Source organism: Urocampus carinirostris, chromosome 8, assembly GCF_059441175.1.
Source record: "Urocampus carinirostris isolate Australia breed hairy pipefish chromosome 8, RoL_Ucar_1.0, whole genome shotgun sequence".
Classification (NCBI taxonomy): domain Eukaryota; kingdom Metazoa; phylum Chordata; class Actinopteri; order Syngnathiformes; family Syngnathidae; genus Urocampus; species Urocampus carinirostris.
The window spans coordinates 17798564-17822529 of NC_142356.1; the positions used below are offsets into that span (position 1 = coordinate 17798564).

The 23966-nt window shown below is 39.8% G+C and overlaps 2 protein-coding genes across 3 annotated transcripts in view; both read right to left on the bottom strand.

Annotated features, from left to right (window-relative positions):
* The window catches only part of cntln (centlein, centrosomal protein), a 278092-nt gene that overhangs the window by 12899 nt on the left and 241227 nt on the right, over positions 1-23966 (bottom strand). The window lies entirely within an intron of this gene.
* foxe1 (forkhead box E1) lies at positions 1529-22199 on the bottom strand. 2 transcript variants are annotated; one of them, XM_088343072.1, is made up of 2 exons: positions 22152-22199; positions 1529-5740 (listed from the first exon to the last, which is right to left on the bottom strand). In XM_088343072.1, the coding sequence occupies exon 2, from the start codon at positions 5715-5717 to the stop codon at positions 4686-4688; it is 1032 nt and encodes a 343-aa protein (XP_088199198.1). In that variant the 5' UTR covers positions 5718-5740; positions 22152-22199; the 3' UTR covers positions 1529-4685. The 2 variants fall into 2 exon arrangements, with proteins under 2 accessions (XP_088199198.1, XP_088199197.1); XM_088343071.1 differs by lacking the exon at positions 22152-22199 and adding an exon at positions 6720-6820.

The following is a 23966-nucleotide window of genomic DNA, read 5'->3' on the forward strand; positions in this document are numbered from 1 at the left end:
TTATTTAAATGACTATCATTATTTTTGATGACTGAAAGATATGTATAGATATTTGTTAGTGGAAAGGGAAATACAAATACACTGGGTGTCATGATTACTGATTTGACTCACCTGTTCCCCCTCCTTTGGCGCCAACTGCCTCGGACTCTGATTGGTTCCCTGTCCCTATTCAAACCCACTCCTATCTGTCCCCGTTTGTCAGTCCGTCTGTGAACCTCAGTTTACTCTAGGCAAGCTTTTTCGACCCCGACTCCCACCTGTTTTTGCTCTCGTCTTTTTCCCCACCCGGTTTTTGATCCTGACCACGTCTGCTCTCCTCTCCTTGCTTTCGACTCGTTTCCGATCCCGACCACGTGTTTTGCTCTCCTGTCCCGGCTACTGACCCGTTTTTTTTCGTTCCCGACACCACCATCGCTCACCGCGGAATTCCCACTTCTGCGTTCAGAGAGACCTGCTTCCCGCACCCAGCGATCACTGGATCACAGGTGAAACCCTTTCCTTTCTTCCAATAAAACTGAGAGAAACGTAACACAAGTGGGTCCTGTCTCTGTTCTTGTCCTGACTATGGGCGAAAAGCACCCCCAAAGCTCTGAAACTAATATTGCCCCTTGTACACTAAGTCATCCTGAATCCCAGGGGTACATTCCAAAATAAACCGTGATATGTGAAATCCTTGAAATAAAAAAACTTTATTTTATACCTTTTTACAATTGTACATTTAAATACTCTGATACATTGAAGCAAAAAACAACCAAAAATACATTTTACAGACTCGAGCATTCGTTTAGAAAAACAAAAGAAACCAATACCTACTTTCTTCGGGAATGTTTAGTCAATCTGAATGCAGAACACGATGCATGAAGAAAATCTGTGAAAAGTGAACCGCGTTATAACGAGGAACTACTGCAAAGGCTTTTATTCTTCCTTTAGGGGGCGGTGTTTTTCCACATTGAAAACATCTCATCTCATCTCATCTCATTAGCCATACCGCTTATCCTCATTAGGGTCGCGGGGGGGCTGGAGCCCATCCCAGCCATCTCCGGGCAGTGGGCAGGGGACACCCTCAACTGGTTGCCAGCCAATCGCAGGGCACACTGGGACAGACAACTCACTCGCTCAGTCACACCTAGGGACAATTTGGACCGGCCAATTCACCTGAAATGCATGTTTTTGGAATGTGGGAGGAAACCGGAGTGCCCGGAGGAAACCCACGCAAGCACGGGGAGAACATACAAACTCCGCACAGGAAGTCTGGAGCTGGATTTGAACCCACGACAGGTTCCCGAGACATGAACTGTGCCGCACAAGCGCTAACCACTGCGCCGCCGTGCTGCCCACATTGAAAACATGCAACATCAATTTCCACTCTTACAGCGATGCAAATATGATAAGTGTGTGTACCGGTAGGTTGAATAAATAACGATCAATTTTACCAATATTGTCGTACTTTATTTCCAATTTAGTAAAATTCATAATTTAATACCTTAAAAATAATTACAAAAACTACGTATCTGCTTTGAGAATTAGACTCAGAAAGTTTGCTTAATTGTTGAGGGGGCTTTATTTTTATTTTTCCCTAAATTGTTGCCATGATGATGTTACACTTAACAATTTAAAGTCTTTGCAAAATGGTCACATTTCCTTACAGTGGATATGATGACCCTGTAAAAGAGAAACATAAAGGAAACATTATACATATAATCGGCTCTTTGTCAACCCCCCTAAAATATTTGATTTTGCTACATCTTATCTCTAAGAACTTCACTTTGTATTCTTTTGTCACGGTTGCCATGGCGCCCAATTGGCCCGCCCATGTGGCGCCAGCTGCGGCTTATTGAAAGATTGGCTTTCTGTCTGTTTAAGCTCAGTGCTCTCATTCTTCCTTTGTCAGTCCATCTACAAACCTCTGCCCCACAAGACATGGGTTTTTGACTCGGTTCTGTTTCCCATTGGCATTTCCTGTCCAGTATTGTTCCCGTTTTTTTTTGTCCTGTTTAATATTGGTTTCCAGTTTCGTTCCTGTCTATTTTCGTCCTGTTTATTATCCTCTCCAGTGTTCGTTCCCGTCTAGTTTGTCCTGTTTTATTTCGATATCCTGTTTCATTATCAATCCTGTCCCGTCCTGTTTGGTATCGACCCCATCTGTCCGATATCTACTCGGGCAATTGGTATCAATCTTGTCGGCCTCTGGCTTCCTATCATTTCACGCCAAACTGCTGCCTAAAATAAAAGGCTTGCGTGAGAAAGATCACGCGTTTGGGTCCTGATCCTATTCTGGTTCATGTCACTTTTAGATTAATAACATATTTCATTCTCAATTAAAGTACTCGTGAGAGTTGTATGTTTAATCAGAGTAGCATAAAATTAAGGCTATTAATAAAAGTATTACAGCTCTTTAAATTATTTTATTTTACTATATTTAACTTCACCATTCAATGCATATGTTAAAATCCCCATTTTCACTCGTTTTTACCAAAATGGCGTGCCGCTCAAATAATTAGCATTGTTGCTGATGCAGTTAGCTGTGTTCACCTGAGGACGAATGTGTGCTTCTTTAATTTAGCTGACATTAAAAAGTGAAGTTGTTCATGAATACACATAAACATCAAATATTACGTATTCAAGTGGAAAATTGGAACCAAGATTTAAAAAATTAAAGTAATTTTGCATGTGAACAAAAACGTGTCCGTCAAGACGTTTTAAAGCAGACAAAGGAATTATTTATGCTCGCAAGCCGTGAAGACCACATTTTCTCTTTCGAGTGCACCGTGACCAAAAAAGAAAAAAAAAGTTTGTCAGGTTAAGCTGAAGGTGATGAATCATGGCTTTTATTCTGTTGTCAGGAATGCAAAAGAAATATGTGAGACAAATGTCTCAATGCTTGAGTGTACTGGCCATTGAAATATCCAAACTGCTATCAAAAGTATCTTCTCAAAGGTGACAGTACAATTTTTTTTTTTATTTTTTTTTAATATTCTAGCCGTGATACAATCTTATTTACAACCTAGAAAATGTGCTAAGCAGAAGGTTATAAAATTGTACTTCCTTTTTTCAGAAAAAGCTTTGAAACTGATCAAGTCATTTTTGCTTTTGAAGCATTATTAAATTAATTAGCCATATTATTATTTTTGTGGTCAAAAATGATTAATTTGGGTCTTTTTCATCTATTAAAAAAATTACAATACAGTAATGCCCAATTTATCGCGGTAAATAGAAGCGAAAACCCCTCTGCGATATGCGAAAATCTGTTTAGTAGCCCCCCCTGCATTTTAAACATGCGCTCTACAGGCCTCAGCTCGCAGATGCATAGACGACTAGGGATAATGGATTGAGCCTGCACAGGTGCAGTTCATTTTAAGAGGAAAGAATGGGAAAAAAAGAGTCGCCATTCATTACAAAAAATTGCTGTTTCATCCCCCGCTTTTAGCTATACGGGATAATGTCTTGCGGCTGGACTGGTGCAGTTCGTTTTGGGTGGAAAGAACAGAAAAAAGAACAGTCACACGTGACACAAATCTGCTCATTCAGACCCAGCTTTTAGCTATATTTGACCGAGGATATCGGGTCGTGGCTGTACGGGTGCAGTTCGTTTTAGGCGGAAAGACCAGAAAAAAAGCGTTGCCACGTATGACACAAATTTTGCTCTCTCAGCGTAGGCTCTCTGTAATAGTCGTTGGGGATAATGAATTGCAGCTGTACAGGTGCTGTTCATTTTCGGGGAAAAAAAAGTCAGCCCACATGACAGGAATTTGCTCTCTTGGCCCCTGCTCCAAGGAATAGTCAACCCGAGACAACCATGGCTGTACAGATGCAGTTCATTTAAGGTCAAGAGAAAGGAAATAAATAGCCACCTAGCATTGGCCCCTGCTCTCAGCAGAAGTCAACCAGGGAAAAAGGTTTAAGGCCGCACGGATGCAGTTAATTTTAGGCGAGAAGAATGGCAGAAAAAAGGCCGACAAATTTGCTCTCTTGGCTCGTACGCTCAGTAATAGTCAACCAGGGATAATGGGTTGCGGCTATATGGGTGCAGTTCATTTTAAGGGGAGCGAACAGAATAAAAGATTTGCCACGCAAGACACAAATTGTATTTTTTAGCCCTTGCTCTCGGTAATAGTCAACCAGGGATGATGGATTGCGGCTATATGGGTGCAGTTCATTTTAAGGGAAAGGAACAGAATAAAGGGGTTACCACACAAGACACAAATTATATTTTTTAGCCCTTGCTCTCAGCAATAGTCGACTAGGGATAATGAATCACAGCCACACGGGTGCAATTCATTTCATGTGGAGAGAACAGAATAAAAGATTTGCCAGGTATGTCACAAAATATCCTCTTTTAGTTGACCACAATGCGGCCACATAACATTTTGGGCAGGCCAGAACACTCTTCTTACTACAGAGAAGTACCTGTCCCCACTTGCAGTAATATATCTGCATTATTCTGCAATATCGGTATAGTATCGAAAGAAAAAGAGAAAAAATTGTGACGTTTAAATATTTACAAATACAATTGTACATTTAACATTTTTACTGCACATCATGGATTTATTTTTAGTTTCCCGAATAAATAAAAGAAGAAGAATACACCCTTAGAAACTTGTGTGCGCCGCAGAGATTAGGACATTCTTCAGGCTAAAACCGAGGGCGATTATTCGTGTCTCTCAATTTATCGTACCTTTAAGACGTCAGATAGCAGACACGAATCTGTCCATGTTCCCGGTGTAGGGAGGGTGCCGCAGGTAACCCCCCGCATTGGCGCTACTGTACTGAGAAAAAGACCCCAGCTGCACCGGCGAGACCCTCCCATATGGGTCCACCGTCTCGCCCGAGGACCCCAAACGACCGCTTGTGGTATACGCTTGGCTGTGGCCTTGTCCGTAGTGACCTTGCGGGACGGCGTGGTGGTGAGGGTGAGTACTCGGTCCGGAGTAAGCGAAACTGGGGTGGACGGAGGGGGAGGCGCGAGGAAGGACGGGTCCACCACACGACTGGCTCTGAAAATCCGGTCCCAAACCACAGGGGCCGGATCCAGTTGTGATCCCCTCAGTGGTGAAGTTGCGGCCGGACTGCGGCATCCCCTCCGGAGGTCCGATCAGGTTGTTGATACTGAACATGCGAGTCTGGGAGGGTCCGAAACCAGGGGACGCTGAGGAAGGGTAGTAGGCCGGGGGCAGCTGCTGCCCATAGTTGGGGCAGACGGTCATGTTGGGGTACGCCGCGTTGGGGTACCCCGCCGCCCTGGTTATCTGGACCGGCGCAAAAACCGGGGTCTCATGCACGTAGGAAGCGTAAGTGCTCAAGTCGCAACGCTTGAAGCGCTTCCTTCGTCTCAGGAAGCTGCCGCTCTCAAACATGTCCTCGGCGTTGGGGTCCAAGGCCCAGTAATTACCCTTCCCGGGGCGCCCTGGCTCACGCGGGATCTTGATGAAGCAATCGTTGAGGGTTAGGTTGTGGCGGATGGAGTTCTGCCACTTCTTGGAGTTGTCCCGGTAGAAAGGGAAGCGCTCCATAATAAACTTGTAGATGCCGCCCAGGGTCAGCTTGCGGTCCGGCGAGTTGGCGATGGCCATGGAGATCAGGGCGATGTAGCTGTAGGGCGGCTTTCCACGCTGGAGGGGTCTTTTCCTGCGCCGACCTCTGGGCTGGTCCTCCGGAGTCTCTGCGGCCACCGAGGACATGTCCGCCGGTGGGTCCTTCTCCACTTTGACCACCGGCATGGTCTTTAGCTCCTTGAGATAGCCTAAAACAAAAAAACAAGAAGCCCCTATGATTGAAGGGTTCAAGTCTTGAAGACATTATTTAACTATCTCGCGTAGCGTGTACATGACATGGTACCTTTTGATTTTGGATTGTTACTACAGCCCCTAAAAATACATTTCACCCTTTATGGATGACTACTTGAAAATTTTATTTTCTAAGATCAGGGTAAAAAAGGTTTTCAAGAACCCAAAAAACATCCGGGTAGTCGAGGACTGTTCCGAAAAATAGCTCACCAGGGACTGGTCTTTTTTTGTTTTGTTTTTTAACGAAAAAATCAATTTATAGAAAGGTTTTTTTTTATATTTTTAGTATTTAAACATCACAACCTCAGTTTTTTTACATAAAAATACACTCTCGAAATAACATTTTTAGAATTAGAATTATTTTTGAATTGATAACAACGTCGTGAACATTGTTTGCAAAGATACCATGCATGGCATTCCACGATAAACACCAAGTAAAGACTTTAAAGCGTAAAATAAAATAAAAAGACGCTCAGGATAATTATGCACACACATATTCAAGATAAAGCTGCAGTAAAAAAAATATATATAAAAAATAGTGCAGTAAAAAATAGTGCATCGTTATAATAGTGCTACGAAAAGTACTGGAATAACATATATAATATATATACTTTTAATAGTCTTGTGGACTTGCTTAAGAAAAGGCTTATTAATTACGATATATATCTAATCTTTGCTCTTTTTCAAGTTACACTGATAAACTGCCCCATTTGTAATAATTGCAACATTTTATTAATATAAGATAGGAAAAAGATGATACATATTTTTAATTATTTTAGAAGGGCATCTCAAACTAGCAGCCCTCCTTGCTTATCAGTAATGAAAAGTACTTCTCAACTTCAAAAAAGTTGCTGACCCAAGCTTTTAGACCCAATCGTAGAATTAAGATGAATCTTGGAATTTCGGTTCTTTTCCCCTCCAAAAAGATCCACTCACGGTCTTTGTCCAAATCCAGCGTTTCTCCCCAAGTTGGACTTTTCTGGGATCTTAGCTCATTCAAGTTAGTTGGAAAGTGGCGAACGTTCTTCCATGCGTGGCGTCTGAGACGTTTTTGAGAATGAGTCACAGTGCTGAAGGATTACCTTCACCGTGATTACCTGGAGGCCACACCTCTAAAGGAGAGCATCACATTCTCCTTTTGCTATTGTCTCCCTGCTTGCTAATGGACATGTCTAGATCAACAAAAGATTGGCGTGTTTCTGGAAATGCGTCCCAGTCAGTCATAGGAATGAAACATTTGCCTTTGTTGTTTGTGTTTGTTGCATCGTAAAAACAAAAAGCATCACCTGCCGTGTTTGTGTTCAACTAAGTATCCAGGAATTTTTGAATGTCCATTAACATAATGCTAACACGGATGATGTCTTAGATCAGGGGTCACCCATCTTTATGAAGTTTAGAGCTATTTTTTGTGACTGATTAGCGTGAAGAGCGACCAGTCAGACATGCGTTTCTAGAACCACAATTCATCATGTTATTAGTACAGTACAGACGCTCCCCTACTTATGACCATTCAACTAACATAAAACGGTAGAAACAAACATTTTTTTTTCGGGATGTAGAAAAATATCCGGACATTGCTGTAAGTTAGATTTTGTATTGTGTGCACCTTTTTCCGAGTATAGGACATTACGGTAGTACTTCTTTCTGCCACTACCGGCATGTGGCGCTGTGAGAGGTTACCCAGCATCCACCCCGAAGAAGAAATCCGCTTCCTCTTCCTATTTGTGTGTAAGCAACATATACTGTATCTCCAGCGCGCTAAGTACTCTGACATTTTTATTGTTTAATATCTCGTGTGGTGTAGTGCCAGATATTATTTTTGAAACTTTTTCTATGGACAGTGTGCCTCGAGATTTCTTATTTCTAAAAGTGAAACACTGATTTAGCGAAACAAGAAAAATATAGAGTATCAGCAAAAAGGTCTTCTTCATTTTCTAAAAAAAACTTACAGGTTTCCTGGTTAGTGATTTTTATCATGCAAATTATCGCTTGAATTCAACCTCAGTTTATTCTCCGTGGCCCTCAAGGCCCCCTTCGAAAGGCGAGTCACGGCGCTTGTTGTGGTTCCAGGCGGCTTCCTTTGTTTGCTTTGCTGCCACACGGAAACCAGAAGCTGCGCTTGAGGGATGGAAATGGTTTTCGTGTTTTCAGTCGGCGATTTCTGCATGCAAAATTCAGGCCAGTATCACAGATCAATTTGTAAAATGATTGTCATTTCTTTTCTTTCTTTCTTTCTTTCTTTCTTTCAGCAAATAAATAACTTCTTGCAGTAAACTAAGGAAGAAAGGAATACAAACAATATTCATATTACAATTTCTTACAATTATATTTGTAACCAAACATTTTTCCCCTAAAATAAAATATTTGGTGCCATTAGTTTGTTGTACTTTTTAATGACAAATATTAAAACTTCAATTACATGCAAATGGGATTTTCAAAAATACCTTTTTCCTGCAGTATCAAAGGACCCCTGTATTTCAGAGCACTATGTCGTATTGCGTAGTGCAACCGAAAACGAATGTTAACAAGCATAAGGAATAATACAAACTATGGAGGCTCAAAGTGACCAAAAAGCATTATTTTATTTATAATTTTTTGCTTAGCCTTTTTTGATTTTTTTGTGGGTCCAAAGCAGCAAGATATCAGACAATTATGGGTGCTACGTGGAGGCAAGGCAAGGGCGAGTTTAGGTTCGTTTAGGAGTTTTGGGGGTGCTGGGCACCTTAAGTGTCTGGCTGGTTAAAATATTATTTCTCATTTTACTTTATGTGATTTAAGATCATTCAATACTGTTCAGGAGTGTCACTTTTCCATTTGTGAACATCACAATTAAAATGAGGACTAATATCTGTTGGTGATAACAAAGTCTAGGTAATGGATGGTAAAATAGTTGTTAAACATAATTACTGTAGAACATATTTTCACCGTAAAACACCGGAGCCTCCACAGACTGCAGTGCTATGCCGCAAGTAACTCTAGCCGAGCAAAAAAAGAGCACTAGGGGGGCGAGAGCGATGCTCTGAAATCGACTGAACTATTTCAAAGCAGTGGAGTATTTCCGACGCTGGATTGTTCACATTATTGTTTTGTTTTTCTTTCCTCTTCTTTTTAGCGTTTCTAAAAATCATATTTAAGCCTATCCTGTAGTTCATTAAGAAAAAATTTGTTTGAAAAAGTGCTTTAATTTTTGGGCTGCTTGGGTTAAATTTGGGGGTGCTTGAACACCCTCAAATTCAACCCAAGCATGAGGTGAGTCTTATGCTATGTAAAATAAATGCAAATTTCTCGACATGAGTGCTTGAAAATGCATGATTATATAATGGTTAATGTATTTCTCTGTAGCGCATTCAACGTTTCGGTCAGAATTCCATTTAGCGATGTCAGTAAATGATCAAATAATGGCAAAACATGTGACTTGAATCGTGTTTTAATACAATGACATTTATTTAATTATATGGCAGATACTGGGTGAATGTAGGTTGGTGGGGCGTTATCTCGTATGTGCACATCAAAGGTTGCTGTGACAACTCCCCCACCCCAAGGAGCCAGCCGGACTGGAGCTAGGACCCAGCGCCCCTCACCTCTCGCAATTCAGTTTGGAAGAAGCCAGTGAGCTGACCAGGGATATGGCTTGCATAAGGCCTAAAAGAGTTCTTAAAGGATCAAATCCTGGCCTGCATGCAACCAAAAAGGTCCTGACCAAGTCCCAGGTTAACAAGCAACGAGAGAACCTTGCCAGCCAGTGCCCAAGCCAGATAGAGACAGCAGCCAATCCGCCAGGACACAGCCAGTGACCTCAAAGAAGCTTCCGGCCCCCACAGCCAACTACGGCTTCAAAGGCCTGCATCCCATGCTCCTCGAGGGTCCCTCACCGCCCGACTATCTAGGACATCCGGACTGGGCCTTCACCGTCATTGAACCATAATCACAGTCCATCTCATGGTACTAGGTATTGGTATTAGAGTGACGTTAGGGGGAATTTCATCAAATCACAATAACGTAATATTTAAACCAACATTTTTTTCTATCTAAATGGTGCTAGTTAAGATTCCAACTCTCATCTTTTCTTTGTTTTCTTTTCTCATTCTTATATTGTTGTGTGTTCTATTTAAGTTTCTTCTGTAGAGGATTAGTAAAAAAATGTTTTTAAATCCATAAATTTGAGATTGTGTGTCTTGATTCAAGCATATTAAACTTTTAAAAACTGTCAAAAGAATTCTCTCTCTCTCTCTTAAAGTTCAGTTCCTTTAGAATAACAAAAGAAAAAAAAACGTTTTTTTCTGTTGTAATGATCAAAAAATTTATATGGTGCTCCAGAAAGGCGAGATGGGTTTTGAGAAGAATAAACTCTTATTTAATTGGTCGAATTCAACTACATCTGCTTATGATTAAAATTGATATTGTTTTCTAATGAACAAATTATTCCTTTACCACGAGGAGGGACTCAAAAACACACACTGTCCCTTTAACAAAGCATTTTTGGTCCTGGGGTAGAATATTCGTTGCTAGTCGCTCTTTTAATGCAAATACTGTAATCAATCTTTTAAAAAAATGTATTCACGTGCATGTGGGATAGAAATTGGCATTATGGTGAGTTTGTAGAGTTACTTCTTTTCCTTTCATATGAAAGTAGTGAGCGAACACAGCTAATAAGGACTGGCTTCACTGCCTTAATCTGTAAAACAAACAGCGAAGAAGACGTCCCCAAACACTCCCAACCTCTCAACGCCGATGCTGCACAAGTTATAGCCGCCGATGAAAGGTTCAGTCGTGCAGGAGGAGGGAGCCGCCTCCACCGGTATGCTCTCCATGCGCAGAGGTGGGTAGAGTAGATATCACTCAAGCACTGTTAGGTCTTAATTATCGTTTATTTTTCAAACAAATCAAATCATCACAGTTTATCTAGTCAACAATAAATTACAAGTCTGTGTTAGTCTATTTATTCAGTTTGTTTGAGTGAACCCTCAGTGGATTAAAAAATATATATATGTGAGGCTACAGCTATATACACTGTGCATACAGTACAGTAAAAAAGAACCAACCTTTAAATTATTTAAAGAAATTATAATAAGAAAAAAAGAACACATTTTAATTTCAAATTTTAGAACAAGAAAAATATTGTTCAAATATAAATGGTAGTAAAATAATAAAACCAACTTACTGCATCATTTTTTGGGGGGATACTCTTAAGTGATTTTAATTTAGTATAGTAATAATAAAATATATCAAATTTTAAGTATTTTAAATAAGGAACACATTTTTGCTGATTTTAATGATTATCATATTTACTTTACAATATTTTTAACTGACCAAAATGTTTTTAAAAGAGAAATTAGGTTGATTTTTAATTTATTTCCTTGAAAAACAATGGGAACTGATAATTGGACACCTTTTGTGCAATTCAAACTAAATTATGAAATCTTGTACTGCTACATATATTCAGTAACACTAAATTTGCTGCGGGGAAAACAATTTTTTGGGGGGGTTTTAATTGTTAAATTTTAAAACAAGTTATTCACATTATTTGGCTGTTTTTATCTTACATTATCTACCTTGCTGTGAGTAAAAAGGTGTCACTTGTTTGTAAGGGTTGCTATTGCCTATTAAGTGGATTTGCAATTATTAATAGAGGGAGCAATTGGCTGAGCTGACCAGGTATGGAAATACTTGATTGTTGATATTGTACAGTGTGGTGAAAGTGGCGTAAAGAGGGACCCAAAAAAATATCAAATTCCACACTATGAATTGAAAACGTCATAACACAGAGGGCGAACCCTATATGGCTCTTTGCATTAATACATCAGGCTCGGAGACAAAATAAAACATGAAGTACGCGATTATATACTGCATTGTGAATGCAAAGCTGAATGTTGCATGTGCAATGCTGGAACAACACACTAATGGTTCCGCCCAGTAGATATAGGGCACAGTCTAAACTACAGTTTACAGTCAAGGTGTCACAGCAACGAACCCATTTTGGCTGTACATCGCTAAATAATCCTTTATATTAAAGCTCATTAAACAATCTAAGTTTATTGTTGAGACACTTCATGATTAAAAGCCACAGAACAAACTGTAAACACCCAAAAGCTCTAGGAAAGCACCCAGATCAATTTGATTGGATGAGCGACAGGAATGGGTGGAGCTATACACATAGCGCACACTTTGCTTCTTCCCCTAGCTTATAGCCGAAGGTAATTACAGTGGTATCCTCGTTCGCAGTATTTTGTGACATTTTTTACAAAATAACTTTTCTCATACCTTGTTTTGAAACCATTCATTTGGACAAAAATGAGCTGAACACTCATAAGTAACTGCGGCAGGGAGACACATTTTAAATGGTATACAGACGCTCCTCTACTAACGACCATTCGACTTTTGTAAAACGGTAGATACGAACATTTTTTTCGGGATGTCGAAAAATATCCGGACATTGCTGTAAGTTAGATTTTGTATTGTGTGCACCTTTTTCCGAGTATAAGACATTACGGTAGTACTTCTTTCTGCCACTACCGGCATGTGGCGCTGTGAGAGGTTACCCAGCATCCACCCCGAAGAAGAAATCCGCTTCCTCTTCCTGTTTGTGTGTAAGCAACATATACTGTATCTCCAGCGCGCTAAGAACTTTGAAATTTTAAGTGTTTAATATCTCGTGCATCCATTCAATATGGGTGGTGTATAGTGTCAAGAAGAGGCGAGCTGTTTCTATTGAAATGAAAGCGAAATAAGAAAGCCTGATGCGGTTGAGAAAATGGTCGGAATGCTTTTTTTCTGCCACTTTTTACCACGGAGGAGGATCTCTTGAAGCCCATCTTCCAAAAGTAAGTTAAACTCAACATTATTTATCTTTATAGAGCATATTATTTTATCAAATGCGTATTTTTAGTACAAAATATACTTATATAAACCTTAAACATAAAAAATATAGCACTGAAGCAACTTACAAACAAATTCAACTTACGAACGATGGTCCGTAACCTTTCGTAAGTAGGGCAGCGTTGGGACAGTATTAATCTTGATATGGGACACAGGCTCTGGCATTAATATTATTTCATATATTTTATCAAATCATCAAATGTCACACAGTGAAATATAATGTACTGAAGAATTAGCTTTTGTCAGGAGAGCAGGATTTGCGGTTTCATTAGATCAAAATATTTTTGCTTTTACGGCTCTTTGGGTCAAAACGGCCCCCAAACCCCAGGTTAGTGAATTGCTAAAACCGTTCCTACAAATATACAGTGGAGCCTCGGTTCTCGACCATAATCCGTTCCAGAACCCTGTTCGAAAACCGATTTGTTCGATCACCGAAATCATTTTTCCCATTAAAAATAATGTAAATCGTTTTAATCCGTTCCAATACCCTGAATGTTTACCTTGAATGTTTAACGTAAACATAAAGCTAACCCAGGCTAATCGTACGTTCGCTTTATCGTAATCTTCCGTACGAAAGATTACGCTAACATGAACGTACGCACTCACGCATTACCGGCGTTCGAACTCCGATTTTTTGACTGAACAGCGAAGCAAGAATTTCTAGAATTTTTTGGTCGAACTCCGATTTTTTGAGTGAACAGCGAAGCAAGAATTTCTAGAATTTTTTGGTCGGACTCCGATTTGTTCGAACTGAGAGGCGTTCGAAAACCGAGGTTCCACTGTAATTGATTTTTGATGAGCATAGCTGTCAGTAGCAGCAAATAGGCGAGTCAATATGATACTGTCATTTAATATTTGTCTAGATGAAGCGCAAAGTCTTATTGTTTTAGGTGTTACTTGATGTAAATGTTTGACAAGCGTCCGCTATCCCATCATAACCAGTGGCCAAACGTATTAGCGGCACAAAGGAGCAGTCCAAACAACTCCGATTGTACATTTCACACGAATAACAGGTTTGTGTTTCCTTAAGCCGCGTGTAAACATGCAGAATATTCCTCCTCCTCCCTCCTGTCCGCCATAATACGCTTTTGATTGCGTGCTTACTTTGACATTTGACAGGCGTTTTTTTTTCTTTTTTTCTTTTCGCCGGCCGGCCTCGCCCTGGGCCCTAAGACGGCTTCTAACGCTCGGTGGCAAAGAACAATCGCCGTTGACTCATATCCCAGCTCGGCTCATATTTGCCATAGTTTGCGAATGCATCAGCATGTGGCGGCCGCTCCGTGTTTGTCCTCCAGCGTCTTTAGCGCCTTCTCATGGAAGCCGATTTGCAGCGCTGAGGGATCGGCAAAGCAGTGTTCGTCTTCTATTAGTATGATCGACGGCCATTGTTGTGCTCGTGGGGCCGTCATGCTTCGCTAGGTTGTTTTGTTGTTGTGTTGCATTAAATGCATTGTTGAGTTGTTGTATAATGCTTTATTTCAATGCCCTTATCTTATTATATCAATTGTTAAATTGCCATAAAGGCCAAAAGATATAAGTAAAAGAACGACAAAAATATAATGTTTTTCTCAAGTGGGAAGAGCCAGTGCCAGCCCCCTAAGGAAATTTTCTAAAAATAGCTCCACAGTGCTGATTCGTTGTAATTTTCTGGCAAAAATCTTTTTTTATTGGTTGACTGAGTCTATTTAACCCTTGTGTTTTAATAGTTAACCTGGTAATAACACAGTAATAACAAAGTAATAACATAGTAACAACATGATCAATTGTTATTTTAGAAAAACAAATCAAATTCATGGGCCTTAGGGACAAAAACATATATTCAAGTACTAATAATTATTTTCAAGCAATTAATTGAGAGAATAGAATGAGGACCTCTTCATGTATTAAACGCATTTATATACTCATATTTGTATTCATTTATTTTCCATGAAATACAACAAAATAAATTCTAATTTATAGGTTTTAAAAGGCGAAACAGCAAGTAAATTTGCAGTTTTTTTAAACTCGCAACTTGGCTATCTATTTAGCTTCGTAGCTAATCATATTGTTTGAGTTGTTAAATTACCATGAAGGCCAAAAAATGATATAAGTAAAAGAACGACAAAAAAAATAACGTTTTTCTCAAATTGCTAGAGCCAGTGCCAGTCCCAGGGTGCTCCCTGAGGAAAGTTTCTAAAAATCGCTCCGCAGTGCTGATTCATTGGGATTTTCTAGTAAAAAAAAAAATGTCTATTGGTTGACTGAGTCTATTTAACCCTGTGTTAATAGTTGACCTGGTAATAACACAGTAATAACACAGTAATAACATAGTAATAACATAGTAACCACATGCTCAATTGTTATTTTCGGAAAAAAAAATCAAATTCTTTGGCCTTAGGGACAAAAACATATATTCAAGTACTAAGAATTATTTTCAAGCAATTAATTAAAAAAATAGAATGAGGAACTCTTCATGTATTAAACAAATTTATTTACTCATCTTTTGATTCATTTATTTTACAGGAAATACAACAAAATAAATTCTAATTTGTAGGTTTTAAAAGGCGAAACAGCAAGAAAATGTGCAGTTTTTTTAAACTAGCAATCTGGCTATCTATTTAGCTTTGTAGCTAACCGTATTGTTTGAGTTGTTAAATTACCATGAAGGCCAACAAAACAAAATAATTAAAAAAAGACAAAGACAAAGACAAAATATTAACGTTTCTCTCAAGTGGGAAAAGCCGGTACCAGCCCCAGGGCGCCCGCTAAGGAGAGTTGAGATGCCCAGGGACCTTTGCTGAAAATATCTCCCCAATGCTGGGTCATTGTGATTTTCTATTAAAACGATTTTTAATGGTTGACTGAGTCTACTTAACCCCGTGTTTTAATAATTTACCTGGTAACAACATAGTAATAACATAGTAACAACATGATCAATTGTTATTTTAGAAATTAAAAAAAAAAATCAAATTTATGGGCTTTATGGACAAAAAATATATATTCAAGTGCTAATAATTATTTTCAAGCAAATAATTAAGAGAATAGAGTGAGGACCTAGTCATGTATTAAACAAATGTATTTACAGTATTAATCTTTTTATTTATTTATTTATTTTAAAAGAAAAACAAAAAACTAAATTCCATTTTATGGGTTTGACATGTGGTACCGCCTATGTCTAAACCATGTTCGACAAACTCATATTAGCCCAGGGGCCAGACAAGTAGATTAGAGATAAAGAAAAAAACAAGAGAAAGAGAGATTTAAAAAAGATCGGAAGAGAAAATGGTAGAAATTAAGGGGAGACAAAGAGAAAGAGAGAGAGAGATAGAGAGAACAACAAGAAAAAAGGGGTTGACAGAAAGTAAGAGAAAGATTTAAAGATTCAGCTTGTTATTCTCTTGCGCTTCTCTCTTTCGCAGGCCTGATCCAGCTTGCGGGCCTTATGTTTAAAGCCTCTGATCAAAACAATGCTTTCCATAAGGGCACTTTGGTTGGAAAGTATTTTTTTATTGCAAGAACACAGAGCTTATGCATGAATGATGCATGAACTTTTCAAGAACCTTTCAATGCCCGGTGTTTCCGTTAAAGTCAACACACAATTTCGGTCACCATGCAGATCATGTTCCTATGGACATGCACAAAACGTCATCCCTCTCTGCTCTGAAGATTGACGAAAGAAAAAAGCTCTTTTTTAGTGTCTGTCTGCCTTACTATGCTTACTCGGGGGTCGCCTACAGACTTTCAATTGCTGGAAACAGGAAGCAAAACTAGGAAGTGGGGCCTTCCTCGATGTGTGGACAAAGATTTGATCAAAGCCACTCCTATAATCTAATGGTAATTTTTCATACTGAGGCATTGCTTGATACTGATGAGCTGCGCGAAACCCTCTATAATAGTTTTTTAACGTTTTGGCACTCAGGGTAGTGAACTTTAAATATACAATCACGGTTCACAGATCCCTTGAACTTTTCAGGCGTAGGGGCACCACATCCTGTAGTTTGGCCTGGGAAAATATAGCCTGCCGGTTCCCATCGAGGCTATTTCTTTAGGTAGGGGTTTGCTCCCCCTCATGAAACAGACAGTTCGGGTTTTTACGGCTGCCAGTAGCGGGAGAAGCCTCCCTATCTGATCTAGATACAGCACCATCATCATCTGGTCACCGGTAGTGACGGTGCAAAGCAGGGGTGTCAAACAGGCGGCACACGGGCCGGATCAGGCCTGTTAAGTGATTGAATCCGGCCAACGAGACAACGCTGAGAGAAGCACAAGAGAAGATTGAGCTGCAGGTTGAAATATGTCCACTTGATGTTGCCAAAGCCAGGTGCCTCTCACAAATGTTGTCCTTGTATTTCTCTCTCTCTCTCTCTCTCTCTCTCTCTCTCTCTCTCTCTCTCTCTCTCTCTCTCTCTCTCTCTCTCTCTCTCTCTCTCTCTCTCTCTCTCTCTCTCTCTCTCTCTCTCTCTCTCTCTCTCTCTCTCTCTCTCTCTCTCTCTCTCTCTCTTCCCCCTTTTTCTCTCTCTCTCTCCATATCTCTCTCTTTCACTCTCTCTGTCTCTCTGTCTCTCTTTCTATGTTCCTATTTGTCTCTTTCTCTCTCAGTGTCTTTTCACTTTCTTTTGCTCTCTCTTCCTTTTTTCCTTTTCTCTCTCTTTCCCCTCACTTTTCTCTCTCTTTTCTCTCTTTCTCTCTCTCTCTCTCTTGCTTTGCCCTTCTCTCTTTTTCTCTTTCTCTCTTTCTATCCTTCTCTTTTCTCTCCTTCTCTCTTTCTATTAGGATTTATTTCTCTCTCTTTCTTTCCCCCTCTCTCACTATTTCTCTTATCTCTTTGTTTCTCACATTCTCTCTATCACTCTCTCTCTCTCTCTCTCTCTCTCTCTCTCTTTCTTGTCTCTCTCCCTTTCTCTCTTTCTTTGTCCCAACTCTCCTTTTCTCTCCCTCTCTTTCTCTTATTTCTTTCTCTTTTTCTTTCTCTCTAATCTACTAGTCCGTTAGTTCTATCGTGTGGCCCCTGAGTTAAAATGAGTTTGACACCCCTGGTGTAAATCACCCGGGAAACACTCTTTTGTTCAGAAATGTTCGGTATCAAATCGTGCAGAGCATTTAAAAATAACATTAGCTGCCTAATGATGTGCATCACAGACAGTGTATGACAGTTTGTAATGCTATTAATTCCTATAGGGATTTGGTGCAATTACTACCTACTAACAAACGTTGATATTTTGAGAATCAGACGAGAATAAAATGAAGGTGGCGATTGACTTATTCTACGAAATCCCACGCGAATGTATGCCAACATAACTCCGCGATGATGGCGAACAAGTCCAGGCCGGCATTCGGTTCGAGATCATCTTTGACGTCTATCAACGTGATGAGATCTTCTCCTTGAACATCACTCGGTTTCATTGATCGGAGAAAAAGAGCTATGTGGGCGAGGAAAATTATGTCTTGTGTGCTGCTTTTTTGGATTGACTCTGAGCAAACAAATGAGCAGGCTTGGGGAATAATAGAACACATGTTATGGCGTTACATGTTTAGGAAAATGTAATTAAGTTCCATTACAGAAAAGTTACGGGTGTCACGACCGGTACAAGCAGGGGATCCAAATGCGTAACGTTTCACACAATGCTTTATTAAGGGATCGATACAGACAAAAAGGATCAGGATACGGCTAGCTGGGACAGGAGAACGGAGCTTGGATCGGGGATCGAAACAGGAAACAGAATCAGGATACGGGTAGCCGGGACAGGAGAGCGGAGCTTGGATTGGGTATCGATACAGGAAACAGAATCAGGATACGGGTAGCCGGGACAGGAGAACGGAGCTTGGATCGAGGATCGATACAGGAAACTGTATCAGGATATGGGTAGCTGGGGCTGGAGAACGGAGCTTGGAAAGGGGATCGATACAGGAAATGAATCAGGATACGGGAAGCCGGGACAGGAGAACAGAGCTTGAATTGGGAATAGATACAGGGGACAGAATCAGGATACAGGATACAGGATACAGGATACAGGACAGTTCAGGAACAAAACGGGTGCGAGAGTCAAAAAATGCTTGCCTTGCAAGTGCGGAGGTTCGCTGACGGACTGACCAGGAGTGAATGAGAGTACTGAGTTCAAATAGGAGGGGAACCAATCAGGAAACGAGCAGCAGCTGGAGCCAAACAAGCGGGCCCAGGTGAGGGCAATGGGCAAATCATGACAACGGGTATTTTTTGTAAAAATAAGGATTACTTTGAAGGATTACAATTTTATTCAAAAGCATTTTTATGTTGCACACTTCAGGGTACAATATTGAAATTCCGAATATCATATGTCAAAAACACATACTTGTTTAGCTCGTGTTAGCAAAAAATCTAAAATGTGTAATCACCATTACCGACATAAATATATGACCCCTCTATAAGGCCGCTCTAATTGGCACACAAACATTGCTTTTTCTTATTTATGTACCTTTTTGTTTTGTTTTATCATCAGAAAAAAATCTGATTTGGGTCGAACCAACAATTGAATATATTGTTATTTAAGAAATTGACCACATTTAAAAAAAATAATGGATGAAAGCAGGAAGGAATGACTTAGAAAGTGCAATATAAGATTACGGATTCATTTTGGGTTAACAGGTAAATGTTGCAGTTTGGTTTGCCGTGTGTGTGCACGAGTGTGTTTTGTGTATTTTGTGTATTTAGTGTATTTGTGTTTGCATTAGCAGCTGCGAGGTCTTGTTGCAGATGCAAAGTCTGACGGTTGGCTTTCTCCCGTCACAGGTCCGTTTACATAAGAGAAGAAGCGAAGCCCAGAGCTGCCCACATCTAGCCTGACGCACATTTTCTGTTCCCAAATTCCAGTTCGAGCTGCAAAAACCTATATTTATCAAAAAAGAGATACATTGGAAAAGCATAGCAGAGCTAAAAAAACAAAACAAAACACTATTTGCTTGATTAGAATTTACAGTTTCATGATTGAATGCAAATATTACATCTTACAACTGTTTAACACTACATTTATTATTTTTCAGAGTTCAAAAGAATGCATGGGAACAACAAGGCCGAAAACCAACATTAAATACTCGGAACCCTCAACACTTGTAGGATCAGAGACAAATGTCACTTTAAAATAGACACAGTGACTCATTAAATGTTAATGTTATGTAATAATTTTACATATTATTATTTTACCACTGTTTAGTAGGGGTGGGAAAAATATCGATTCATGTATATATTGTGATGTTCATTTTGGCGATTTCGACGTTCCTCACCGCAATCAAATTTTGTGACGTCATATCAGGTACGTAAAAATGGCGGGAAAGCAAACTGAAGCGGAAAATGGAGGGAGAAAGAAGCGATGAGAAATAAGGTCGGCACCCATAAATTTGAAATCTAAAGTATGGACACATTTTGGTTGCTATACAGTTCCAGGGATGACGGAGCTAGACATGACCAAAACTGTGGCAGTAGTTTTCCCACCTTTGACATGAACAAATCATATGACGTGCATTGTTTGAATATCATTCATGGTTTATTTTCCCAGCAGTGTATGATTTGTTGCCTGTTTTTTAAGGGGGAAAAAAAATCGCAATCATCAATTATATCGATTCTCAATATTTGTAGAATTGCTATTATCACGAAAGTATTGTGATATAATCGAATCAGAACCAAAGCATATCGTCCCATCCCTCCTGTTTAGTTTCAATCAAATTAAGTTACGTTGGATTTTAATTATATGATTATTTTAGTTTTTTTAACCCTAACCCCTAACTCTAAAGTAATCCTTATCCTAATACTAACCCTAACCCAACCCCAACTCAAACCCTAACACCTAAGCTCTAAACTCAAATCTTAGGGTTAGTCCTAACCTTGACCCTGACCCTAACCCTTACCCTAACCCTAACCCTAACCCTAATCCTAACCCTAACCCTAACCATATCAGGTCCTTCCTCAGACAAGTCCGTAAAACATTTTTAACCACAGGGCTACGAGACACGCAGAAAATCATTCCGCTAATTACCACGTACTCAGAATTTAGCCAAATTGCTAATAGAAAAATTAGACAAAATATCAATCAGACACTACAGAACACAGGCATAATTCAAGATTACAAAATCATCCCAGCCTTTAAAAGGAACAAAAACCTCAAAGATTACTTAGTAAAAAGCAAACTACCTGAAATTAACACAATACAAACACAGGCGCCCACATTTTACAAACAAGCCACCACAGTTAGGAACACCATTACAAAAACAAACTACCTGATTAAACAAAGAATCACTCCTACCACAGAAAACTGTATTTATGTCATAAAATGTAAACACTGTGACATTAAATATATAGGAGAGACAGGAAATTCTATCAGATGTAGACTAGCACAACACATTTACAACATTAGGAACCTTAGACAAATTAATACACATCTTGTTGCACACTTCATTCATCATGGGATACAAGCTTTAGAAATATCGGGCCTTCAAACAAATAGCAATTGGACACAAAAAGAAAGACGCTTAGCAGAAAAAGACTGGATAAAAAAACTAAACACTCTCTTTCCTAATGGACTAAACGAACGCAGGTAAGACACACAAAAAAACGCTATATTTTCCTGTATGGCGAGTGCTAAAAAATTGGTTTCCCAAGGACCCCCAGAAAAAATTTTTGGGGGACCTTGAGAAAGTAATATTGTTTCAAAAACCTAATCCTAACCCCAACCCTAACCATATCCTCAACCCTAACCCTTACCCCAACTCTAACCCTAAACTTAACCCTAAATCTAAACACTAAACCTAAACCTAACCCTAAACCTTCAACCCTCAACCCTGGCCCTAAACTGCATTTATGACTTAATTTATTTTTTATTTTTTAGTTTTTCTGTTTTGTTTTTAGGGCGGATATCAACCCCAGTTTTTATTATCTTTTGAATTATATCTGTAGTTTCAAAATTGGTATACTATTTTTTTCCTTTTTTATTGTCGCAACTTAATTTTCTTTTGATTTTTTTTTATTCCTGAATCAACCCAAAGGATTCCCTCTTGATATTATGTTGTCTGAGGCCCTTTCTAGTCTAAACATGGAATTTTGTGTTTGTAGAGAATACCTTTCTGTGGCGGCGGCCATTTTGAGAGTTGGTTGACAGCAATGAAAATGTTGTATTTAGACTTGCAGTGGCTCATATAACTTGTTATTGTTAGGAAATCCTTTGAGTGGACTTCCACTTTGATCCGTGATCATAATGAGACGTTTGTATAACTTGTGCATAAACAATTTTTAGAACTATAAAAACATCAATTTCGATAATCAGCGACACTAATCCGTTAAATTCTCGCCGGTCAGAAACAATTGTCTCGCACCACCTGAACCTAAAATTACGAGCTCATGCCAAATCCCGCTGAAGCAGATGCTCTTATTTTGTTTATTCTGCATAGGAGGGATGTCGTTTCTCCAGAAATTTATCGGATCTGCGATCAGTCTCGTGAGTTCGCTATTCACAGTCGGTTGCAGTTGGGTTTTTTCTTCTGACTCACGGTTCTTTTGTGGGACCGGTCTGCCGCAACAACGCTCTCCGCTGTGAATATCACGCCTGCTTGCAAATGCAACAGCAACTGATTCAGTTGCACCCACGTGTCAACACCTGGCACCTGACTCGACAAGGGCGACGCCCTTTTCCCATGCTAGGGCGTTTGTGCTTTTGTTCAACGTTTGCTTATATCAAGGGTCTCAAACTCAATTTACATTGGTGCCACCAGAGCTAGGTCTGGTGGAGGTTGTTGAATTAGGTTTTCCAACATAAAATATCTGATTAAAAACATTCAGCTGTTCTCAAATACTTTTTTTTTAATTTGCAAAACAAAATTAGGTCTACAAATTATAAAAAAAAACATTAAGAATTTGGTATTAAAACAATTGAAATCAATCAGTGATAAAGGAATCCTTATTTTGCTTTATCAAAACTTTAATTGGAGGGCCGGAGTGTATCATTTGACCACTAGATGTCGCTGTATTGCGTAGTGAAACGATAAACGAGTGCTAAAAAGCATAAAATTGGGCAATTACAATGACCTGAAAAACTCAGGTACTGTCTGTATGGATCTGGACTCATGAGGTGGAGTTGTGGGGACTGCAAAATTGGAGGCATCTAGTGCCAGATCATAACATTTTTTCTTGGTTGCTTTTATTACTTTTCATAATCTCACGGTAGCCCATGGCGCCCAATGGGCCCCGCCCGTTTGGCGCCAGCTGCGGCTCTTATTTAAGTTTAGTGCTCTCACTCACCCTTTGTCAGTCTGTCAATGTACCTCTGCACCCGCAAGACGTGGGTCCGGTTTCCTGCTTGTGTTTCCTGTCCGGTATAGTTCCCGTCTATTTTGTCCTGTTTAATATCGATCTCCACTTTCGTTCCCAGCTATTTTGTTCTGTTTGTTATCGATCGCCAGTGTCTGATAGCGTTCCCGTCTAGTTTGTCCTGTTTAATATCGATCTCCAGTGTCTGGTATCGTTTCAGTTTATTTCGTCCTGCTTGTTATCGGACTCCAGTCTCCAGTGCCTGATATTAATTCTGTCTGTCCCGTTCTCTTCGGTATCGACCCCATCTGTCCGATATCTGTTCGTGCAATTGGTATCGATCTCGTCGGCATCTAGCTTCCTGTCATTCCACGCCAGACTCATACCTGTCAACCTGTACGTTTTTGCCGTACAAAGTACATTTATTATGCATTTTAAGACGTGTACGACATACAAGGAAAACACCGACTATCACAAAACGGCAAATCAATCGAGTCTAACGAGTTCGCCGCGGAAGCTTCTATCTCGGTATCGTTTTTTTCCGTTGCAAACGAAGCGAGCGGTTTGATGCTGCTGTGCGCATGCGTCTGCCGCCTGGGGATTTCCCATCATGCATCATTCCGAAAAAAAAAAGGAAAAAAAATGGTGTAAGATTATTTTGTATTTTCTACGGGAAAATACGACAGTTTGTACGGGCATGGAGCCGTGGAGGTTGACAGGTATGCAGACTACTGTCTTCCGTCTTCCGCCAAATCACTGGCGTTTTGGGTTAACATGCATGGCTGCCCCATTTCCCGTAAAATAAAGCTTGTCGGAGAAACGTCACGCATCTGGGTCCTCCTCCTGTTCCGGTTCTGGACACACAAAGACTATCAAAAACAAACAAAATTCATTGATCAGTCTGTTTGCCCATAAACAATTTGCGTTGTTAAAATAAAAAATGTACTTTGAATTGACACATAAAAAAGTAGGACCTTTATCGACAACCGTTTCATGAAAACAATTAATGAAACTGCATAAAGCATGTTGGTTGTGCAGTGTTTTGAGGTCCTTCACTC